The 24,239-nt window shown below is 41.2% G+C and overlaps 1 protein-coding gene across 2 annotated transcripts in view; it reads left to right on the top strand.

Moving 5' to 3' along the window:
- The window catches only part of LOC113605691 (zinc finger protein 577-like), a 47,376-nt gene extending 23,585 nt beyond the window's left edge, over window positions 1-23,791 (top strand). Inside the window, exons 1-5 of one of the 2 annotated variants that reach the window (XM_027079217.1) lie at window positions 1,229-1,697; window positions 10,289-10,641; window positions 13,586-13,712; window positions 14,445-14,540; window positions 20,120-21,976. In XM_027079217.1, coding sequence (XP_026935018.1) covers window positions 10,627-10,641; window positions 13,586-13,712; window positions 14,445-14,540; window positions 20,120-21,477 — 1,596 coding nt within the window. In that variant the 5' untranslated portion in view covers window positions 1,229-1,697; window positions 10,289-10,626 and the 3' untranslated portion in view covers window positions 21,478-21,976. Of the gene's footprint in view, window positions 1-1,228; window positions 1,698-10,288; window positions 10,642-13,585; window positions 13,713-14,444; window positions 14,541-20,119 lie in introns of those variants that run through there. The other variant, XM_027079218.1, reaches the window with a different exon arrangement.
- The last annotated feature ends 448 nt before the right edge of the window (window positions 23,792-24,239 follow it).

Here is a 24,239-nt window from a genome sequence, read left to right as displayed (position 1 = left end):
ACTACCTAAACCACCCTCCTGCCCCACCCCTAGACCTGCGCCTTACCCTCATCCCATTTAAGGGACCAACTCCCCACCCCCCTACCCCCAGCAAGAAAGGGAACCTGTTACTTGTTTTCTCTCCCTCCTGCTGCAGCACCAGTCACAATAAAGCCTTGCCTGAGTTTCTTATCTGGCCTGTTACCAATTTCTATTGATTAAAGAGTCCAAGAACCCTGGTCTGTAACAGTACAATGTACAGCTCCACGAAAAAAAAGTGTTATTTTTGTCTGCTTTTATACCTTTCATATTTCCAGCACCCAGACCTCTGTTTGCCACACAGTACGCATTTTATAAACATCTGCTGGGTCAATAAATGAATGATTAACCTCTTTACTTCGAAGGTTCTCTGAGCCAGGTTGTACAATTATAGGGAGTGGGGTTTAATCAGTTGGGCTGCAATACTTAACAGAATCACTTCCCTTTGTCAGAGCTTTTTTTTTTAAAAAAAATAAATTTATTTATTTAATTTTATTTTTGGCTGCATTGGATCTTCATTGCTGCGCGCAGGTTTTTTCTAATTGCGGCGGCGGGGGGGGGGGTACTATTCGTTGCGGTGCGGGGGCTTCTCTTGCTGCAAAGCACGGGCTCTAGGTGCCCAGGCTTCAGTAGTTGTGCCACACGGGCTCAGCAGTTGTGGCTGCCGGGCGCAGGCTCAGTAGTTGTGGCACACTGGCTTAGCTGCTCTGCGGCATGTGGGTTCTTCCTGGACCAGGGCTCGAACCGGTGTCCCCTGCATTGGCAGGTGGATTCTTAACCACTGCGCCACCAGGGAAGTCCCTTTCTCAGAGCTTTTGCTTTAAAGTATTTCCCATCTTTGTGGAAGCCCTGGCTCTTCCCACCGTGGTTGGGGGAACCACGCTTCTTCGCAGCCTCAGCCCCTTTTGCCAGCCCCTGATGCCGTGTTCCCCATTTCCCTCCACACCAGTCAGAACAAGAGCTGTATAATCCTGCGTTTTGCCCACTCTCAGACCAATGCCCTCCTCAGCGGTTCTCTAAACCCTACAATGGCCTTAAATGCAGCTTCCTCCAACAGCCCCTCCACCCAGCATTCCACTAGCCGGTTCTCCTTCAATTGTTGTTAGGCTTGGCTTGGGTCCCTCCCCCCGCCCCTAAATTTCTTTGAGATGGTTGCGCTTGTTAGCTTCTCTTTATCCTTTAAATCAAAGTGCCTTCATGTCCGCGACCATCTCTGCGCTCCCTGCAGAGATCCGGGCAGGCTTGACTTTCTGAGAAGCTAAGCTTTTGTGCAGCGCCCCTGGCGAATGCTGCAAAGTCGGGGCCCAACGGATCAAGTGACCTGGAAAGGGGGTGAAATAGGTCGTTTTCAACTGCTTCTCACCCTTTTTGACCTTCCCGCGGAATGCAGGAAAAGGAAGACCTCCCCCGTCGTTCGGCAGTGCGTGGGAAGATGGCGGCTCCCGGTAAAGACCCTCGAAACCGGCGCGGAAATATTGCGTCATAGAAGGACCAGGAGGAGCCAGATTCCGGGGTCTCTAGAACTGCGGTTTTTGGACCTCGTCAGCCACCATCCTTTCAGCTTCTGAGGGTCGTGTCCGCCGCGTGGGTTGGTCGCCGGGCTGCAGACATTGAGGCAAGTGTTTAGAACAGCGGTATCGTGATTGCCTCCAACGGTGAAGACGGGGTTCATCCATCAGGTCAGTGTCCTGTTCTGGGCGTGTCTCGGGGCCAGGGAGAGCGCGTTGGGGTGTTTTGCTGTTTTTGTTCCAAAAGACGTAGAGGTCGGTGTTGGGGGGAAGCGAGTGGTGATCCTCGCTGGGGTGTTGTGTGTTAGCGGATCAGTCGGGGAATCCGTGTTGAGAGTTCCCCATGGAAAGGGAGGTCACGGGGTTCCGTGTTGGGACGAGAACTTAGGAGGTTCTTTGGAGAGTAGCGTTTGGGGTGGCTGAGGTTGCGGGGATTGGGAGTCGTATCCGCGTTGGGGACAGCGTTTGGGGAGCTTATCGCATATTTAATTTAGAAATGGGGTTTCTGGTCTTCTTGCGTCCATGTTTACTGTACATTCCTATTGAAAATAGGTTTTCGGGTTCATCCCGACCCAAGTAATGACATTCTCATCCTCCTAAATACGCCTCCAGAAAACAACTCTTGTTTAAATTTAGTATATCTCATTTTTAGCGTTGGGATCAGGTGTGTAGGTATTGGTATAATTTTATATATTTTTATCTATCTTTCTCTCATAACCATTTCCATATTACAAACTCTTTGGAAGTTTTCTTCTTTCTTTTCTTTTGAAAAAACTGTTCCAGGGCTTCCCAGTGGCGCAGTGGTTGAGAGTCCGCCTGCCGATGCAGGGGACACGGGTTCGTGCCCCGGTCCGGGAGGATCCCACGTGCTCACGAGCGGCTGGGCTCTTGAGCCATGGCCGCTGAGCCTGCGCGTCCGGAGCTTGTGCTCCGCAACGGGAGAGGCCACAACAGTGAGAGGCCCACGTACCGCAAAAACAAAAACAAAAACTGTTCCAGTTATGTTCCATCACCTGGGTGTTTTGGTTGAGGTAGAACTGATGTAGATCTAGGTACTACCCTTTCAGGAACACGTGATGGATTTCCTCTAACTCAAGTTTTTTTGTTTTTTCTTTGACCAGCTGTGATTTTTTTTGTATGTGTCTTGGACATGTTTTATTATGTTTATTTGTAAGTAGTTTACACTTCTGTTGTAACTGTAAATGGTGTCATTTTTTCCCCATATGACCCCGCTCCCTCTTTTTTGTTTCTTTTATGTAATCTACAAAAAATTAAAAAGATATGCTGATTTTGTCACCTCATTCCACTCATGTTATTACTGATAGCTTCAAATTGATTACTTCATCTTTTCTAGTTGAGCATTTTTGTCATCTGCAAATAATGTTGGCCAGGTAGAAAGTGATGGGACTGGAGTAAGAAGAACCTGCTTCTGCCTCTGACCTGGGTAGGTTAATCACTGAGTTAAGCTTCATCTGTTGTGAAGAAAGTTGTCATGGTTCCCACTTCATAGCTGTTAGAAAGATTAAATGAGCAAAAGTTCTTTAAGTACAAAGTGTAGTGCCTGGCACATGGTATAGTCTGGATACATAAATGGTACCTGCACTTTATCAAGTTATTATTCTTTCTCCAGGGCTTCCCCACCCCCAGCTTTATTGAGATGTAATTGACATAAAACATTCTATAAGTTTAAAGGTGTACAACGTGTTGATTTGATACACTTATATATTGCAAAACAAACCACCATAAGTTAGCTAACATCTGCATCATGTCACATAATTAGCATTTCTTTTTCGTGGTGAGAACATTAAGGATCTACTTTTTTTAAAAACAACTTTCAAGTATATAATACAGTATTATTAACTGTAATCACTATGCTGTATATTAGATTCTCCTCAAAGGCTTTTTAATTTTATTTTCATTCATAATTTCTTTCTCTTTAAAATTTTCTTTGATTTATGTTGCTAGATTTCCCAATATCTTATATTCCTAGAAGAAACCATACTTGTTCATAATGATTTGTTTTTTTAACATGGGCTGGATTCTATTTGTTAATATTTTATTTAATATTTTTGCATCTAGAAATAAAAAGATGTTTTGGATTTGCTTCAAAAATAATGTGTGTGGTGGGAAATAATCCAGTGGTTGTGGGGAAGTGAGTGGTGGTGTAGATAAAAAGAATTAGATTTGAGTTGATAATTATTGAAGTCACATGATGGATGTGTGGAGTTTGATTATACTGTTCTTTGTTGGGTTTTTTTTTTTTGTACATGACGTTTAATTATACTGTTCCATCTTTTGCTTGAAATTTAAAAAAAATTTTGTGAAAATTTATAGGTGAAACTGATCTGTACTTTCCTTTAAAAGTTTTTTTCAAGTATAATGAGAAAAATTAAAGAATAGAATATTACAGCACCTTAGAAGCCCCCACCTCATCCTTATCTCCTCCCTCCTCTCCAGAGGCAATTATTATCCTAAAAACATCATATTAAATAGCCTGATTGTTAACTTTATGAGTAGAATCATACAGTACATGTTCTTTTGTGTCTGGCTTCCTTTGTTCAGTATTTTGTTGTGAAATTCATCTAAGTTATTGCATATAGCAGTAGATTGTTTCTTTCTATTGCTGTATAGTATTCCGTTCTATGACTATACCCCAGTTTATTTATCCATTCTGCTATTCATAGACATTTGGCTTGTTACTGGCTCGTGGCTATTATGAATAATGCTTATGTGAACATTTTTGTACATGTATTTTGGTGCTGTTGGATATGTACTTAGTAGAATTCCTGAAGTATAAGGTATGCTAGATACAAGGAGAAATGACAAATGCTCAGTCGTAACAGGTACATATTAATATACCTGTCTCAGTAACAGAGACCAAGGAGACAAAAATCCAGAAGGCTATAGATTAATGGGCCAGCAAACTTTTTCTGTAAGACAGTAAATATTTTAAGCTCTACAAGCTCAGTGATCTCTGTCTGTACCTATGCAACTCCGCCACCATAACATGAAAGGAGCTTTTGAGAATACATTAAAAAATGGGTGTGCCTGTGTTCTAAGAAAACATTATTTACAAAAACAGGTCACCAGCCCACCAGTGCTGACCCCTAAAAGATTAGAATAACGTGATTAAAAAACTGACCAATATAAAACTCTCCACTCAACAGTTTTTCTCAAACGCACATAGAACATTTCTAAAAAGTTACTGTATGGTGGGCCATAAAGCAAGTCTAAACAAATTTCAAAGGATTGAAATCATACAGAATATTTTCTTTAACTGCAGTGGAATTAAGCTCTAAAGCAATACCAAAACAACACCTAGAATTTCCCCATTTGTTTGGCAAGTATGCCATAACCCATCTAAATCATCCACAAATCAAAAATAATTACAGTGGAAATGTCTGAAATTGCATTTTTAAAATTGAGATATAGTTGAGTGAATTGCATTTTAATAATAATCCTACATGTCAGTTCTTGTTGAATTCAACTAAAGGAGTCAGTGGAGGGAATTTATAGCCTCAAATACATATGTTAGAAAAGAAGGAAGGATGAAAATCAATGAATAAACATCTATCTCTATAGGTCTCTTTCTTCTAATCTATCAATTAGTATTTTGAAATGCCTGCTTCATACAATTAGTTGAGAAACTTTTCATCGTTTTCTGTGATGTGTGAGAGTTTACATAATATTGGCATCATGTGTACTGTACAGATTAGGTAGAACTCATAAAGCCCTAATGACTTTTTTCTTCTTTTTTTCATGGAAACTCACAGTAGAGAGAATAGTATAATATGTACCCATCACTCGGCTTCAGCGTGGCCAATCATGCTCATCTGTGCCGCCACCACTTTTGTTTTTCCTTTGGAGCGTTTCATAGCAAATCCAAGGTTTCATGTCCTTAAACTTGTAAATCTTCCAGTATGCATCTCTAACTTGTAAGGTCATTAAAAAATTTTATAACCAGAAGGTTGTTTTCAAATGTATCAAAGTTAATAACAATTCTTTTATTTCATCCAATATCCAGTCCATATTCAGTGTTTTTATGATCATCTCAAAGTTGTAATTTAACATTGGATTATTTGCATCATGATCCAAGTAATGTACATGTGTTACGTTTGCTTCTTATATCTCTTAGGTCCCTTTTATTTTATCTTATTTTATTTTAAACTTACCTTATTGAAGTATAGTTGATTTACAACGTTGTGTTAATTTCTGCTGTCTAGCAAAGTGATTCAGTTATATGTATATATATTCTTTTTCATGTTCCTTTCCATTATGTTTTATTACAGGATATTGAATACAGTTCCCTGTGCTATACAGTAGGAGCTTGTTGTTTATCCATTAGATCCCTTTTATTCTATAACAGTCCCTCTTCCATTTTTTATTTTGTCCTCATGTCTCAGTATGTTGTGCTAAGAAGCATACAGCATCATTAATGAAGGATTCTTGCCTAAAAAGTTAAATATAGAAATAATCAAACCTCTAATTTAACTACCCAGTTTATAGGAAAAATTGAGAGTAGGGGAGGTGAGGAAGGATAAGGAAGCAATCAGCCAAATCCAGAGGGTAGTATATCCTATGGGACAAATGACTTGTTCCCTTCTGCCTTCCCTCCATTCCTTCCAAAGCATATATGGTTATTGATTTATAATGACTTGGCAACATCTTTACTTTTATTTCAAGTGGGGATGTTTTTAATTTAAAATTTTTAAATTTAAATTTTTTATTTCAATTTAAAATATTTTGTGCTCATTGAAAAAGATGTAAAATTCACATCCTAATCTATTGGACCAACCATAATAATTTTTTATATAATTTTTAAAATTTTATTTATTTATTTTTGACTGCGTTGGGTCTTTGTTGCTGCGCGCGGGCTTTCTCTAGTTGTGGCGAACGGGAGCTACTCTTCATTGCGGTGCGCAGGCTTCTCGTTTGATGGCTTCTCTTGTTGTGGAGCATGGGCTCTAGGCTTGTGGGCTTCAGAAGTTGTGGTGCACGGGCTCAGTAGTCGTAGCATGCGGGCTCTAGAGCACAGGCTCAGTAGTTGTGGCACACGGGCTTAGTTGCTCCGTGGCATGTGGGATCTTCCCGGACCAGGGATCAAACCCATGTCCCCTGCATTGGCAGGCGGATTCTTAACCACTGAGCCACCAGGGCAGCCCCTACCATAATAATTTTAACATTATTATATTTCCTTTTGTGAAATACAGAATCATATGATACATAATGGGTAGAAATGTGCTTTGTTCACTGAGTTGTATATTATGGACATTTTTAATTTCGCGAAGTATGTTAAAATTTTAAATTATTACAGAGTTTTCCATTAGTTGGATTGTAACTATTCATTCAATTAATCGTCTCTCAGTGGACCTTACATATGTTTTGCGAACCTTACATATATGTTTGCTCACTTTGCCACTGTTTTCTTTGCATAAATTCCCCAAAACTGAATGTTGGATCAGAAGCGATTTTATTTTGAAAATGTTCAGTATATAATGTGGGAATATCCCCCAGTAATATTCTATCATATAATACTTACAGTATTTATCTAAAGGAGTGTTATCATTTTTCATGTCAGTTTCAAGCACTAACTAAACTCTTATTTTTTATTACTGTCCATTTCAATTACTTGGGTTTTCTGGGTCTATAGTAATATTGTGCAGAAGGTTATTTAACTCTTTTTTTCTACGATTAACAATTGCTATTTGATTCTTTTTTCTAATTGCATTTGGAAGCATGGTCGGACCAGTGATGAATGAAAACAGTGATTCTTGCACCCCCTCTGAGGAATGCTTACAAAGTGTCACTGGCTCTCAGTTGAGCATATAAAGTGTTTAATGTTTGCTTTGTTTTGTTTTGCTTTAAATCTTTTTCCTTTTTTCTTCTTTAAGTTTGGAAAGAAATAAAGCGTTACATGTACAATTAAAATGTCAACTACAGGTCCCAACTCCATTCCTTTCTCTTCCTCCCTAGATGTAACCACTAACTTGGAATTTTACATTATGATTATTTTTGGACTTTTAAGTGTGTGTGTACAAACAATATGTAATATTTTTGTGTGTTTTACAAGTTTACATAAGTTATGTTATACTTTATATATCCTTTTACCAGAGATTTTGTTCATTATTGTTTTTTTTATCAGTGAGTTGGGTTTTTTTTTCCATAGTGTTACTGACACCAAATGTGCCTGACTTTTCCCCCACACCGGCCTGTTCTCCAACTCCCTGGATGTCCTACTGGGTGTCCTACAGTTCACCTCAGTTCTGGCACTACCAGGATTCAGCAGAGACCTCCTCCGCCACAGGTTAAGGGTTCAGTCCCACACGACCGCCCCCACTTCAGATGTCAGATGCAAGTCCCAGGGTGCCACCAGTAATTCTGGCCAGCTGGCTATAAGTTGGAGGTTTCCATGCTCCCGCTCCAGTTCAGTAATTTACCAGAACAGCTCACAGAACTCAGGAAGACACTTTACTATTACCAGTTAAGGATATTACCAGATAAAGGATACAGAAGAACAGCCAGATGAAGAGGTACACAGGGCAAGGTCCAGATGAGTCCTGATCATAGGAGCTTCTGGCTCCATGGACTTGGGTTGACCACCCTCCAGGCACCTCAGAATGTTCAGCACCGCAGAAGCTCTCCAAACCCTGTGGTTTAAGAATTTTAATGGAGGTTCCATTACATAGGCGTGCTTGATTAAATCATTGGCCATTGATGGTTAGGCTCGATCTCCAGTCCCTCTCCCTTCCCCAGAGGGCCAGTGATGGGGCTCAATATTTCAACCCTTTAATCATGCCTTGGTCGTTCTGGGCGCCAGCCACTATAATCTCATTAGCATACAAAAGATACTCTTGTAACTGCAGAGATTCCAAGGGTTTTAGGACCTGTGTGCCAGGAACCCAGGACAAAGGCCGGCTATCTATTTCCCCAGGCTATCTATTGGACCCCAGCGAGTCTAAGGAAAGTAGCCACTCCATTCCAAGCCTATTATGGGTTTGTAGCAAAAGCAGTACCAAATTTAATGAACTGTTTTTTCAATACCATTTAGACTTCTTCCCCCTAACGTATTATTTATTGGCTACTCTTGGCTGCCAACCTGACATCCCTGCCCTCTTTGTTAAGAAAATGCCTATTTTATTTCAGTAACCATCCACCTGGGAACTTGACCTTAACCTCAGTTTGGTAGGAAATGCAGATTAGTCTTACCAATGGGGGTAGTTCCATTGCTATTCTCAGTTTCACTGATGTGTTCCAGGCATGAGCATTTGGTGCAGCTCTGATCTGCTGGGTGTGAGGGAAAGTCAGGCAAGGAGCTTCTGGGAATCGTTGGGTCCTTCATCCTCCCACAGTAGAGATCTCAGTTCCAACCCATTCCAGCCTAACCACCTCTTCCTACCTCTCTCCTATCCATAAGGAGTTCTGCACTTGAGATGTGTACCATCTCTTTTTGGGCTGCACTGCAGGGACGCTAGACTGAAGGGCTGGGGCTGGGACAGAGTGGTCTCAGGATTGGAGATGGGGGTGGTGTGCATGTTCACCAGTATGTTTACCAGTAATTGGTCAGAGAATGGGCAGAGACGTGCTCTCTGGATGTGGAGGATTCAGGAGAGCTCAAGAGAGTCTTTAAGAATAATTCGCTGCCTCATGGGATGGAAGCAAAATTCAAATTGACCTTATGGTGTTCGTGTCCTCAGAGTGTGAGTTTCTTTTGTTTTCTTTCTTTTTTTTTTTTTTTCCTGCATGTGGGACTTAGTTCCCCAACCACGGATTGAACCAGAGGCACGGATGGGGCTTCCTTTGCATTCCTTGTGTGGAGGGAGCTGTCTGGATGTGCACAGGGAATATGACAAGAGCTGATTCCAAAGGTCCTGTTTTTGCAACTGTGACTGTTTGGCCCCCTCACAGTATGATACACCAGGGAAGTTTAGTTCTTAAAGTGCCTGAGAAAGAGAACAAGTTTGTATTGTGAGGCTGTTGGAAGAGGGAAGTGTCATAATGGAGAGGCGCAGATATGAATGCAGATTCCCACATTGCTCCTGAGGAAGGGTGTTAACTTGGGCAACACGCTTCACCTGACCAAGTTTCAACTTACTGGTGTTTAAAATTGGAGATAATAATGAAGACCTTACAGAACAGTGTTGAGGATTACATAAGATATGGCTTGTGATCTGTTAAGTACATTGATCTTTAAACTGGGATAATTGCCTCAGTACAGTAAACAGAAAATTTAGATGTATGTGGGCTCAGGTGGTTTTAAGTCAGTTTCCAGAGCCACCTTTTTTTAAAATTTTTTTTTGAAGTATAGTTGTTTTACAATATTGTGTTAATTTCAGCTGTACAGCAAAGTGATCCAGCCGTACATATATATACGTTCCATTTTTTTTGTATTCTTTTCCAGTATGGTTTATCATAGGATATTGAATATATTTCCCTGTGCTATACAGTAGGACCTTGTTGTTTATAGAGCCACCATTTTTGTACTTTATCTTTTCTGAAATGGACCTATGTGACAAGACCATGAGCTGGTTTTTGTTTCCCATCTCCTCTTCCACATTCACTCTCTTCCAACTTTACAAAAATAAAAGGCATTCCTCTCGCCCATTCCATATCTTCCTGTGAGGCACAGCCCCATGATGTAAAAGCTTTCAGAAGGTTAAAGAGACATGAAATATTGGGGCCTTCTCTTAGTGTGAGTCCACATAGCAAGGGAGAGAGAGCTGTGGTCCCAGGCTCAATCATTGAATTTGCTCTTGAGTTCACAGGTTCTAGTAATAGAAGAAGAAGAAGGAATATTTCACTAATAGAAGAAGAAGAAGGTTCCAGGCTTGGGAGATCATCATTTCTGGCAGCAGCCTGACCTGAGATCTCTGACCACAACTTCCAGGCAGGCCCACAGAGACAGAAGACAGAACACCAGAACACACCCTAGAGTTACATGCCTTTTTTTTTTTTTTTTTTTTTGGCCGAGCCGCTCGGCTTGTGGGATCTTAGTTCCCCGACAAGGGATTGAACTCACACCCTCGGCAGTGAAAGCGCAAGAGTCCTAACCCCTGGACTGCCAGGGAATTCCCGACACACCCTTTCTTAAGAACTGGAGAAGATGATCAATGTCCAGGTGAGGTTTGTTTTATTGATTTTTATCCTTTGTTTCCCGGTGGACTTGTGGATGCTTCTAAAAAAGTCTGGTGAAATGAGGAACAGTATATGTTGATAAAAATCAGGATCTGTTGGAAAATAAATTTAGCCTGTAATCTTAAAATCAAGGCAAGTTCAGAAGCAAGATATGAGGGCTCTAAGTTCGTACAAAGTCCTTAATGTTGGAGCATAGGTAGGTGACTGTGTAAGACCCTCGGGTTGCCTTAGTTTTGAACTTGAGTCTACTTTTCTTGGCAGCCATTATAACAAGAAAAATGTGAAACGTTACATGATTTGCATTGTCTGTGAGGAGAAGGCACACCAGTTCTTTAGGGGAAGTACACATTTCACCACTCTTCAATCTTTTTTTTTTAATAAATAAATTTATTTATTTATTTATTTTTGGCTGCATTGGGTCTTTGTTGCTACGCACAGACTTTCTCCAGTTGCAGCGAGTGGGGTCTACTCTTCATTGTGGTGCGTGGGCTTCTCATTGTGGTGGCTTCTCGTTGCAGAGCACGGGCTCTAGGTGTGTGGGTTTCAGTAGTTGTGGCATGTGGGCTCAGTAGTTGTGGCTCATGTGCTATAGAGCGCAGGCTCAGTAGTTGTGATGCACAGGCTTATTTGCTCCATGGCATGTGGGATCTTCCCAGACCAGGGATCAAACCTGTGTCCCCTGCATTGACAGACGGATTCTTAACCACTGCACCACCAGCGAAGTCCGCTCTTCAATCTTAAGAAATTTCTTTTGCTAGCTCTTCAGAGACGTTTTGTGATAGACAGAATTCTCATTATCAGTTTTGTAATAAAGGCCTAAGATGTTTCCTCTGGCTTTTTCTTAATCGTGCTCCTCGGACTAGGCATGCCAGAGCAGAATTGAATTGGACAAAATTCTTCTAAAGCAATGTGCCTTGACAATAGAGCCTTCTAATAGTCTGGCTTTACCCAGGAATAAAGCCTGGATTATCCAATAGAATTAATGGGCTGCTTGACCTTTGAGTTGTCCTCCATGAAGAAGAATTCTCTCAACCAGATTTTTGTTATTGATTTGGCAGGAGACAGCTGAAAGTTCCATTCTTTGCGAGCAGCTTGGTGTAACAGATATTGACAAAAATTCTCCCTTTATTTCTTCTTAACCCTAGGTTCAAAAAATGAAGTCAGAGTCAATTATTCTTGGTTTGGTCTTTGTATTTTAATTATTCAAATGATACATGGCTACATTTGCATGCAAGAGATTCAAGCACACAGAGGTATCTGCACCAAAAGAGAATATCCCGTTTTACCTTTTCTTGCCAAACTCCCAACCCAAAGGTTAACAAATATTAATAGTTTGGGTCTCCCACCAGTGTCTTTCTATAATTGATGTGTGGTAAAATATATCTATATTTACATTTACATTAATAGAAGAAGAAGAAGGAACATTTCAGTAATAGAAGAAGGTTCCAGGCTTGGGAGATCATCATTTCTGACAGCAGCCTGAAATGTGTCTTTATACATATATAGCTGAATATATTATTAAGATTTTTCACATGTCTGGGATCATACTGTATATACTATTTGGGGACTTGATTTTTTTCATTGAAGGTCATTGATACCAGTATATTTAAAACTACCTCATTGAGGACTTACCTGGTGGCACAGTGGTTAAGAATCCACCTGCCAGTGGAGGGGAGACGGGTTTGATCCCTGGTCCGGGAAGATCCCACATGCTGCAGAGCAGCTAAGCCCGTGTGCCACAACTACTGAGCCCACGTGCCACAACTACTGAAGCCTGCATGCCTACAGCCCGTGCTCCACAACAAGAGAAGCAACTGCAATGTGAAGCACGTGCACCACAGCGAAGAGTAGCCCCCACTCACCACAACTAGAGAAAGCCTGCGTGCAGCAATGAAGGCACAACAAGCCAAAAGTGAATAAATTGAATAAATAAATTAAAAAAGAAAAATGAAAAATAAGTCTACCTCATTGATTTTAATGTTTGCATAGTATTTCATAGCATGGAGGTATAGTGTACCCTGTCTGCCTCTGATGGATATCTAAATTATTGATAGATTTTTCATACTTATAAACAAAGACATTCTTACTGCACAGTGTTTTTTATTTCTATGAAAATATTATTTTAGTACTTTTTTAGGCTGGAAAGGACTAACTTGTAGAATTCCATGGGGCAGTGGTTTGAATGTTTGTGTTCCCCCCAAAATCATATGTTGAAATCTTAAACCCCCAAAGATGATGGTATTAGGAGGTGGCACCTTTGGGAGGTGTGTAGGTTATGAGGGTGAGGCCTTCACGAATGGGATTAGTGTCCTTATAAGAGAATGCACAGAGATCCCTCGCCCTTCCATGTGAGAACACAGTGAGAAGGTGCCCACTACAAACCAGGGAGCAGGCCCTCACCAGAATGCAGCCATGCATTCACCTTGATCTAGAACTTCCCAGCCTCCATTACTGTGAGAAATACATATTTTTTAATATTTATTTATTATTTATTTGGCTGAGCTGGGTCTTAGTTGCAGCATGTGGGATCCTCGTTGCCATGTGCAGGATCTTCAGTGCGGCCTGCGGGAGCTGTAGTTGCAGCATGCGGGATCTTTAGGTGTGGCATGTGGGCTCTTAGTTGAGGCATGCAGGATCTAGTTCCCTGACCATGAATCAAACCCAGGCCCCCTGCATTGGGAGCGTGGAGTCTCAACCACTGGACTACCAGGGAAGTCCCAATAAATTTGTTTTTATAAGCTACCCAGTCTGTGGTATTTTGTTATAGCAGCTCAGGCGGACTAAGACACATGGTCTATGGTATGTGAAATAGTCACAGTCACAGTGCACATAATTTATCATGGGGAAGATGAGCAGAACGTGTTCCTGTCCCTATTTTCCACATCATATTATTCCACCTCGGATTGCACTGGAATTTGTTATTACAGGCATCTTTGTCATTTGAGGACGTGGCTGTGCATTTCACCTGGGAAGAGTGGCAGTTACTGGACCCATCTCAGAAGGACCTGTACAGAAATGTCATGTGGGAGAACTACTGCAACCTAGTGTCAGTAGGTAAGGGCAGTGTATGGTCAGGCCGCCCAAGATGGCTGTTCTCTTGCTCTCTGTCCATCCCCTGCTTGACCAGTGCCTGCTTCTCCTGAACTCACGTGACTGACCTTCATGCATCCTTGCTCCAGGCCCCAGCTACTGATCTCTCTAGCTTTAGACCAGAACATCTCTACTCTGATAGGCTATCATAGGGGTGGTGAGGAACCTGCCCTTCTGCTGGTTTCCCTGGTAACCAATGAGCCAACCTGACGTCAATTTCCCCTATAACTGGTAACACTCCCCCACTCCCCACCCCCAGCGAAGACTGCCGCCACGTCCTGCCCGCCATCTACCGCACACGGTGGGGTGTCACTCCAGGACCTTGCTTCAGACACATAAGCTCCCCCATCCATGAAACCATTGATGTCTCTGTCGCTGACTCCAGGCTCTTTCTTCAGTTTTGAAGCTGGGCAAGTACGGTCTTGTAGGCCTGCAGGGTGCAGCCCAACAGGCAGCATCATAGTCAGTTGCCTTTTCTTTCTCATTTAGTGAAATCTGTAGGGTTCCTGGAATATTTCATGGTTTGGACTAAAGCATCATATGTTCTAGAGTGTATTCTTTCCCTTTCCAAGTTAAAGGTTTTTACTTTACCAAAGTATGAAGGGTGCGGTCCTTGAAATAGAACTGTCTCCAGTTTTCTAGTTTCCCCAGGCTCAAATGCTTGGTGCCAAGCGTTCCGTGATTTCCTATTTACAGGATATCAGACTCCCAAACCAGATTCACTCTTCCAGTTGGAACAAGGAGAACCCCCATGGACGGTAGAGGGAGCAGGCCAGAGTCAAACTTGTCCAGGTGAGTGAGTGGCAACCAAGAAGATGGGGAGAAACGACATGGAAATTCCAGTTGGTCAGTGAAGGGTTGATACTTCTGAAGTGCTGTCTAGAGAACTTTCCTTACACCAGTTGGTGGCCCATAAGCCTAACACCTTTCTGCATGTTCTTTTTTTATTTGGCCATGCTGCGCAGCATGTGGGATCTTAGTTCCCCTCCCAGGGTTCTAGCCCGTCCCCCTGCAGTGGAAGCTTGGAGTCTCAACAACTGGAACGCCAGGGAAGTCCTGCATGTTCTTTGTCAGGGCTGTTCTTCTTTGCCTGCCACTAAAGGATGATGTCTTCTTTTTTTTCAGCTTTCTGGATCTGACTGCAGTTTGTCTCATCCAGGACCTTGAGGTCTTAACCTGATTCCATTCCTCCCAGCATGCCCCCTCATGCCGCCTCCTTTTCTTTGTCTTCAGGGGCCTCACTTCCTGTTCTTCACCTTGCCTGCTATGAGATACATCTCACTACCTGTTCACATTGCTTTGCACTTAGCGCTGCTCCCTACCTCTGCAATATCCCCATCCCTTTTGAAAAGGCTGATTAATATCCTTCCGTGACAATCCACCTCAGCTTCATTCATCTGAAAACCACACACCCCTCGTATCCCAGGGCACCTCTGTCTACTAATTCACCCTCTGCTTCCCAAGTTTTCAGATTCTGTTTTTTTTAGTTTTTTTTTAATCTTCTGTTAAAAGTTTAATTCATTCTTAAGGCCTAAGATTTCTGTTCTCTGCTGGAGAGTCCCACACTGACTCCTGCTAATATATGACCTGCACTCTAATCATCTGTGTGTTGCCAGGCACCAGGGCCTCTGCCCTATGATGTTCTACTTCCTGTATGTGAAACCAGAGCCCTCCTTTCTCCCAGATAATGTCTTCACCATCAGAGTGTGTATTCGTATATACGGAAGATTTAACCTCTCTGCACTCTAACAGGTATTCCCACCTCTCTTTCTATAGTCTGATCTGCCCTCTCATTCTATATTTTGCCTGCACCCAAGATATCCGTCCTGTGAAATCCTTTTTCCTTCACCTTCAGGAATGAGATCATTTTTCCTCCTGGTGAATCCTTTTCCTCCATGTGCATTTTATTTAGGTTCTCCCGTACTGCTCTACACCCTGGTGCCCGGTCACCTTTGAGTTGCCTTGAGTCTTTCCTATTTACTCTGCTCTATATTTCTGAAGGTCTCTGCTGTTCCTATTGAATTTTGTTTTCAAAATGCATTTTGGAAATTCCACCCTCTCAGGTCCCCTGATGGCCATGATGATATAGACTTGCTTTGTTCCAATTCCTACATATATAGGTTGACTTCAGTTTTTCTTTTAGCTCCCTTTGAGGTTCTGGTTGTATTTCTCTGTGGATAGGGGGCATGAAAGCAGTGGGACTTGATGAGAAAACATGAAGAGTGAGAGTTGGTTGAGAAAACAAGAGGTCCACATTTATTTTTTAAAGTTGAGAAGATAAAAACCCAGCCAAATAAAAAGAAAAGCATTGGGCTGTGGTAGAAGCAGGGTCAGAAGATGTCCTGGAAACAAGTGACAAAATTACTCCAAAGAGGAGGAAGTGATCTATTTTACTGAATGCCACAGATTATGTCAAATAACCCAAAGACTGGCATCTGCGCATTTGATTATATTGCATTTTTACATCCAGATGCCGCCTTCTTTAACTGAGTTCTCTTTTTCTGTCCGTGAAGTTCAAGTGCACACTCAAAACTCCCTCTTTCCTGACTTCCTATATGTTTTCATATCTACACCACACTAACTCAGTCCTGATCGTATATTTTATTGTATTGTTTTACTGGTTGGTATGAGGCTTTTTCCATATAGAGGAAAGGGTCTGTATCTTATTCTTCCTTACTTAGCGTAACCACAGAATAATTCACTGACAGTATCACTTGCATCCATTTATCACATCTTTCATGAAAGCAGGTTTGGTGGTCCCCCACCCTGCCCCTGGGTGCATGGCTTGCCGGATCTTAGGTCCCCAACCAAGGGTTGAACCTGCACCCTGGGCAGTGAAAGCGTGGAGTCCTAACCACTGGACCACCAGGGAATCCCCAAAACAGGTTTGGTTTTGTTGCATTTTGGTTTTAATTTTGCTTTTCATCAGGGATGTGTGTGAACCATGTGGGAGCCTTTTCCAACTACAGGCTCTGTCTCTTGAGATTCGGCTTCTGGTTTGCTAGGTGTGGGGAGTGACCAGAGCCTATGAGGTATTTGAAAGGCTTGCCAGGCAATTCTGCTTTGATCCCTGTCATTGAAGAACCACAATTCTAATGTGCTCCGAGGGAGATGCAGATGAAATAAAAGACAAGTGTAAAAATCTGTTGGAAAGGGTTGATGTAGGTGCATAAAATTCTAAAATTTTTAGCATTTTATTATGAGGTATAGACAAGGATTGATTTACAAAATCAGAGAAAACTGAGCTTTGATAAAGTGTTGTTGAGAGGATAAAGTGTGCTTCTTTTTGAAAGCATAATAAAATAATTTCTGCAAGAAAGAGAGCTGGGTTTTAAGTAAAAATGTTGACAGAAGGCCTTGTCGGTCAGTAATAATGTAAAAAGAAGACTTTGGAGATGGAAATGAGGAAAGCAGTGTGGGAGATTCTTAATAGATTGGCCTATAGGAGACTGTCTGCAAAGAAATGGCTGATTACTCTGGGTTTTATGTTAATATTTGGCTTAGAAAGTGTGATTTTGGTTTTGTCTTGTCTTTTTTGGCTAGTTCTAGAGAGTCTTTCTTGATAGCTGGGTGGTAAAATTGTAACAATGGGAAAATATAGCTTGGAGTTCTAGGATGAGTGGAAGGTAAGGACGATGAATATTTTCTTCATCCTGGATGGGAATGATTCTTCAGAATCTCTTCATTGGCGGGTGTCAGAGATGATGTAGGAACAGAGATCAAGGAAGAATCTGGCATTAGTGGAAAGTAGAAAATTTGGAGATGAGTATATTAAACATATTATAATGGCAAATATAGGATATGATGGTCTATACCTGTGCTGTCCAGTGTGTTGGGCACTGGCCACATGTGGGCTACTTAAATATAACATTTAATTAAATTTAATTAACATTCAGTAAAATTACAAATTTATTTCTGTAGTCAACTCTAGCCACATTCAAGTGCTCAACAGCCATACATGGCTAGTGGCTACCATATTGGAAAACACAGATACAGAATATTTCCATCACTGCAGAAATTTTTATGGGGCAGCTCTATATACAGTTACATTATGATTGAAGAAGGTGGTATTTCCACCAGTCAGTACATCGGATGTGGGTAGATGGCCCAAGGACTTATTTTTAAATTTCAGATGGTTATATGTGTGTCTGGATATATTAGATCATGTGAGGTTGTATCATACCTAATAGAAAATTGGAGTATTATCTACAATATTCCTATTAAATAAGTGATTGGTGTCTTAGAAAAGTTTCATTTTGGTGTGCAGTCAGAATGAGAGGGGAACGATTTAGTAACAAGGCGATTATTGAATATTTTACCTCAGTGCTCTTGGAATCACACTCTGTAGATCCTACATTCTGATTTTCCAGTTGTAACCCTTTGTTACTAAAACCCATGTTGCTTATTTGTTTGATCAGCATAGATACGGTTTGATGTCTCTGGATGGACTTTTCATGTTCTCTGCGTATTCCTCTCCCCAAACTCTAAAACTAGTAATGCCCTTGTCCTGGGTCCTCCCCTTTCTCTACTCGTTCTTCTTAAATTATCTCATTTAGTTTCGTGCAGTCCAGATATTTAAATAATATTTGTATACTCATGACTTAAAATTCTTATCTTAAGTCTAAAACTTTCTACACACTCATAGATCCAGCCAAGTACATCATATTTTCTCTTGAGTGTGTATTAGTCATCTCAAACCTGATGTGTACCTCAAAATGGAGCACTTGATATCCCACAGATGCCTAACCTATGTCTTTATTCTTCCTCGTCTTATTAAATGGCACCAGCTCCTAAACAGATGCTTCAGCCGCATCTTGAGGCCCTGTCCTTGATTCTTCCCTTTTCTACCTCCAGAGTTCATTGTGATGGTGAGTCTTAGCTTTCCTTCCTCTATACTTATCTTTTCCTCTTCCATCATGCATAATTTGTTTTTGTACATTTTTTCATCTCCTTGATAGTCATCCATGCTGAGGCTACTGTTATCTCTTGCTGGAACTCTACCATAGCCTCCTGTGTGTTTTCTCAACAATTTTATTTCTCCAATTCATTCTTCCTATGAGTCATGTGACCTTTTGGAAATATCAATTCAAAACCTGTTGTACTTCTGTCAAAAATTTTTTGGTTGCTTCTTGCTATTGTTCTTAGCATAAAATCCAATTTTTAACAGTTTACAAGATCTATACACTCTCAATTCTACAGACCTTTCCAAACTTATCTATTTCTACTTCCCTCAAGCTCAGAATAGTCCAAGTATGCCAGCCTCCCTTATGTTTCTCTATCATGCCTAAGTTTTTTTTGCCTTTGAGTTTTTGCATTGCCTGTTTCCTCTTGGAATAGTCTTCATGTAGTTATTTGCATAACATTGCTCATTCTAGTCCTGTGATGTCAGCTTAACTTTTTTTTCTCTCGAGGATGACTACTTTGTCTAAGATTGACCTTCCACTACTCTATCACCTCCTTCATACCATTTTTCATGTTCTATAATTTTCTTACTACTTTGATTACCTCTTGATTCTTGCTCTCTTTCTCTTTTGTTAGTAGAATGACAGCTCCATGGAGACAGAATATATTAGTCAAACTGTAGTAACATACTAATTCTAATATTCTAATATATTATTCTAATATTCTAGTATATTCCCAAACACCAACCCATTCAGTGTTTGTTGGATGGATGGATCCATCCCTTCCATCTTCTTTTTTTGTATTCCAGTCACAGTGTGGTTCTATTTCTACTTCTGTCCCCATTTTGCGAGGTTCTATTTGGAAAGCAGCCCACATTATATTTATTCATTGTAGGTTGCCCAACTTTGTTTCTAAAATAGCTGTTTTTCCTTTTACTGTTTTATAATATTGTCTCTTTTTTAAAAATATTTATTTATGGGCTTCCCTGGTGGCGCAGTGGTTGAGAGTCCGCCTGCTGATGCAGGGGACACAGGTTCATGCTCTGGTCCAGGAAGATCCCACATGCCACAGAGCGGCTGGGCCCGTGAACCATGGCCGCTGAGCTTGTGCGTCCAGAGCCTGTGTTCCACAACGGGAGAGCCCACAACAGTGAGAGGCCCACAGACCACACACACACACACACACACACACACACACACACACACACACTATATATATATATATATATGTTTATTTATTTATTTACGCCAGATCTTAGATGCAACAGGCAGGTTCCTTACTTGCAGCTCACCAGCTCCTTAGTTGCAGCATGCAATATTGTCATTTTTCACAGAGCATAGGATACATTTCCATAGTGGACATTTCTCTTAGACTGGGATCTTATCAGAGCTAGCCCAAACCATGGCATTTTTGTACCGTTTTTTACCCCCTAAAATTATCATGGATGTTTTCATTGTTCTTTTTCCTAGAAGAAGTATGGGAGATTCACCCTATACAATGGCACACAGAAAACCAAAACGGGATTAAAACTTTGGAAAGATGTCAGCAAAGTTATGCACTTGGAAATAATTTCGATTTATGCAAAAGTCTTGTTCCTTTAACACAAAGTTACAATAATTTTGGCCCACACTGTAAAAGTTTGAAATCACCTTTAGGTTTTGTTATTGAGAATAGAAGATATGCAGGAAAGGATTCTGATGAGTTCAGTGGATATGGGAAATCATCTCTCTACCTCCAGCATAATAGAACTCTTACCAGAATTAAATACCATGGCTGTGTGAAACCCAGTAGCACTAAGTCACAGCTCGATGACCATCAAAAAATTTATCCAGGAAAGAAACCACATATATGCAGTGAGTGCGGGAAAGCCTTCTCCAGGAAGGCAGAGCTCGTTAGACATCAGAGAACTGAAAGAGGAGAGAAACCCCATGGATGCAATGAATGTGGGAAAAAATTCTTGAGGAAGATTCAGCTCACTGAACATCAGAGAACTCATACAGGAGAGAAACCCCATGAATGTAATGAATGTGAGAAAGCCTTTTCCAGGAAGTCACAGCTCATGGTCCATCAGCGAACTCATACAGGAGAGAAACCCTACGGATGCAGTGAATGTGGAAAAGCCTTCAGCCGGAAGTGCCGGCTCAACAGACATCAGCGCTCTCATACTGGAGAGAAATTATACGGTTGCAATGTGTGTGGGAAAGCCTTTTCCCAGAAGTCATACGCCATTGCACATCAGAGACTTCACACAGGAGAGAAGCCTTACGAATGCAGGGAATGTGGAAAAACGTTCTTTTTTAAGTCAGACCTTACCAAGCATCAGAGAATTCATACAGGAGAGAAACCATATGAATGCAGTGATTGTGGAAAAGCCTTCAGAAGCAAGTCAGAGCTCATTCAGCACCAGCGGACTCACACCGGAGAGAGACCATATGCCTGCAGTGAATGTGGCAAAGCCTTTGCCCACATGTCAGTCCTCACCAAACATAAGAAAACTCATAAAAGAAAGAAAGCTGTGGATTCCCCAAAGCTGGAGAAATCTTCCTCAGTGAGTCATAGCTCTTTATTCATAAGTGAACTCATACAGGAGCAAAACCCTATGAATGCAGTGCCTGTGGAAATGTCTTTTACGGGAACCCAGCCCTTATTAAACATCAGCGAGTTCCTAGGGGACAGAAATGTAGTGATTGTGGACCAGCCTTTTTCAAGAAGTCAAGCCTCAGTAGAAAATCGGGAATTTACACAGGGATTAAGCCTTGCAAATACAGTGAATGTGACAACCCCTTCAGTAATAAATTATGTCTTATATGTTACAGATATTGTGTAGGAAAAAAAAAAATCCTCAGATACCTGAGATGGGAAAAAGTCTTGAGCAAGAATCCTCCCCACATTCATTATGTGTCAGAGCTTGCTTAGGACAGAAATGCTGTGGATGGGGTGGTTGTGGAGAACACCTCTGTGAGAAGTTAGGCTTAGTAAATATCAGTGAGATCACATTGGGCAGAAATGCAGCTCTTGTGGGGAAGTCTTTTCCTAGAGGTGATATTGCAGTTGATATCAAAGAATTCCCACAGGACCAAAACCTTAGAGTGTGATGGTTTTTTATGATAAATTGTACCTTATCACTTGTCAGAGGAGCATAGAAAGACAACTCTAGAGGCACTGAAGGTGGAAGACATGTTTAGTAAAATGTGGGAGCACTCATAGAGAAGAAAAATCCCCCAAAGGCAATAAAAAATGGAAATTCTATCACCAAACTAAGTCATGTATCACAGTTTTACCTTGGAAAGTGGGAAAGACTTTTGTAAATAAAGGAAATCTTCTTGAACACCAGGAATTGCATTGTGCAGTGAAAACCTAAGAATATAATGAATGTAGAAGGACAGCTATATTAGTTTCTTATGGCTGCTGTAACCAGTTGTCACAAACTCAGCGTCTCATAACAGCACAATTTATTATCCTGGAGCTCTGAAGTCCAGAATGCATCTCTGGGCCAAAAGCAAGGTTGTTCACAGGGTTGCATTTCTTCTTGGAGGCTCTAGAGGAGAATCTGTTTCTTTGCTTTTCCAGCTTCTAGAAGCTGCCCAAATTCCATGGCTTGCGGCCCCTTTCCTTCCTCAGAGCCAGCAATGGCTGGTCAACTCTTTCACCCTCCAACACTCATTCTTCTGTCTCCTCCTTCCACGTTTAAGGATGCTTGTGATTACATTGGGCCCACCCAGATAATCCAGGATAATCTCCTATCTTAAAGTCAGCTAATTAGCAGCTTTAACTCCATCTACTACCTTGTGTCCCCTTTGCCTTATAATATAACATGTTCACAGGTCCTAGACATAAGGATGTAGACATCTTTGGGAGGCCATCATTCTACCTACCAGAGGCCACCCTTTGGTGCCCAGTGATTCGTGTCTATCCTGCATGCAAATGGATTCATCCTATCCCAGCATCTCCAGATGTCTCAGCCCATTACGGGACCAACCCAGAATCCAAAACCTAACCTAAAACTGATCAGCTCAGGAGTGCCAAATTTCATCTTCTAAATCTAGTGTTGATAGGCTCTGGGTACAATCCATACTGAGGTTTCTCTATGTGAACCTTTAAAACTCTAGAAACGATTTATATGGTCCTAAAATAACTTAATTCCATCTTCTACCTTAATTCCCCTTTACCATGCAATGTAACATATTTACAGTTTCTAGGAATTAGGACATGAACACCTGTGGGATTTACCATTATTTTGCCTACCACAAAAACATTAGATTTCAGAGAATTTACACTTTGATAAATTCCTACCTAGCCCTTAAGTAAATTTGGAAAAACATGTTTCCAGAGAAATAATTATCTAAAGTAATTATGATCTAAGTACATTAACATTTTTTCTTTAATCATAGAATCTTACGCTGATTGTTAGATGTGAACACCGTGGAATGCTCTTGAAATGTATAAATCAAATTCTCAGCACTGGAAAAGAACTCTTAAATGTCCTAAAGGAATATGAGATTTATGCTGCTAGAAATACTACCAAACATACGTTTGTATCTATTCTGAAATTGCACAAATTAATATATCCACATATATCATAGTGAACCTAAATCCTGACCAGTATTTTTCACAGCCAACTCCAACAACACCTTTTTCTTCAACAGTATGATGTATATATCGTCCCACCTTAAATAACAAGAAAAGACAAAATACGTGAATGGACTTCTTCAGATGTTGGATAATAGGGAGCTCAGAACAGCTATCTCTGAGAGAAAGAAAACAAATGAAGTAAGCCTTATGATTGCCCCCCAGCCTACTGCCTGGAGAGAGTTTCCATTCTACAGCATAGGGAGGAGGAGCCCCAAAAGATCTCAGTCTCCTTGAATTGAGACAGAGTTTAGAGTTAGTAGAATTCAGTGTGGCTGAAATCAATCCATGGGGCAGATGACAGGAGAGGAGAGAGCTGTGCCCAAAGAGTGAGAGAGTTCTAGAGTTCTAGCAGTCCTACAAGAGATACTGTGAAAGCTATAATAATTATATATGCTAAAGGCACTTGGTAATTATGAATTTAGTCATAGTCTAATGAGTCAAAATCATTTGTTTTAAACTAAATACCATATTCAGTTCATTCTAGTCCTTTTTTTTTTTTTTTTTTTGTGGTACACGGGCCTCTCACTGTTGTGGACTCTCCCGTTGTGGACCACAGGCTCCGGACGCGCAGGCTCAGCAGCTATGGCTCACGGGCCCAGCCACTCCATGGCATGTGGGATCTTCCCAGACTGGGGCACAAGCCCACGTCCCCTGCATCGGCAGGCGGACTCTCAACCACTGCACCATCAGGGAAGCCCTCGTTCTAGTCCTTTTTGAGTTTGTTCATAGGCCAGGCTAATTGCCAATAATGAGATTAGAAGCACGGCTATGGTGAGTATTGTTTTTAGGTTATTTGTTTGAGTAGCTCAGGGGAGGGGCAGTAGGAGGGCAATTTCTAGGTCAGAATTCTAGAGTTCCTCCACAAGTTTTTAAGTTGTAATCGGCATATATATGTGAAGAAACTCCCTAGGCTGGAGAAAGAACCACTGGAAATGAACAGGCCGAACCATCCTTGGA

Source organism: Aethalodelphis obliquidens, unplaced genomic scaffold, assembly GCF_003676395.1.
Source record: "Aethalodelphis obliquidens isolate GAN/ISIS:26980383/991018 unplaced genomic scaffold, ASM367639v1 scaffold43, whole genome shotgun sequence".
NCBI lineage: Eukaryota > Metazoa > Chordata > Mammalia > Artiodactyla > Delphinidae > Aethalodelphis > Aethalodelphis obliquidens.
Note: the sequence above shows the minus strand (reverse complement) of the source record. Positions and strands in the feature narration are given on the sequence as shown.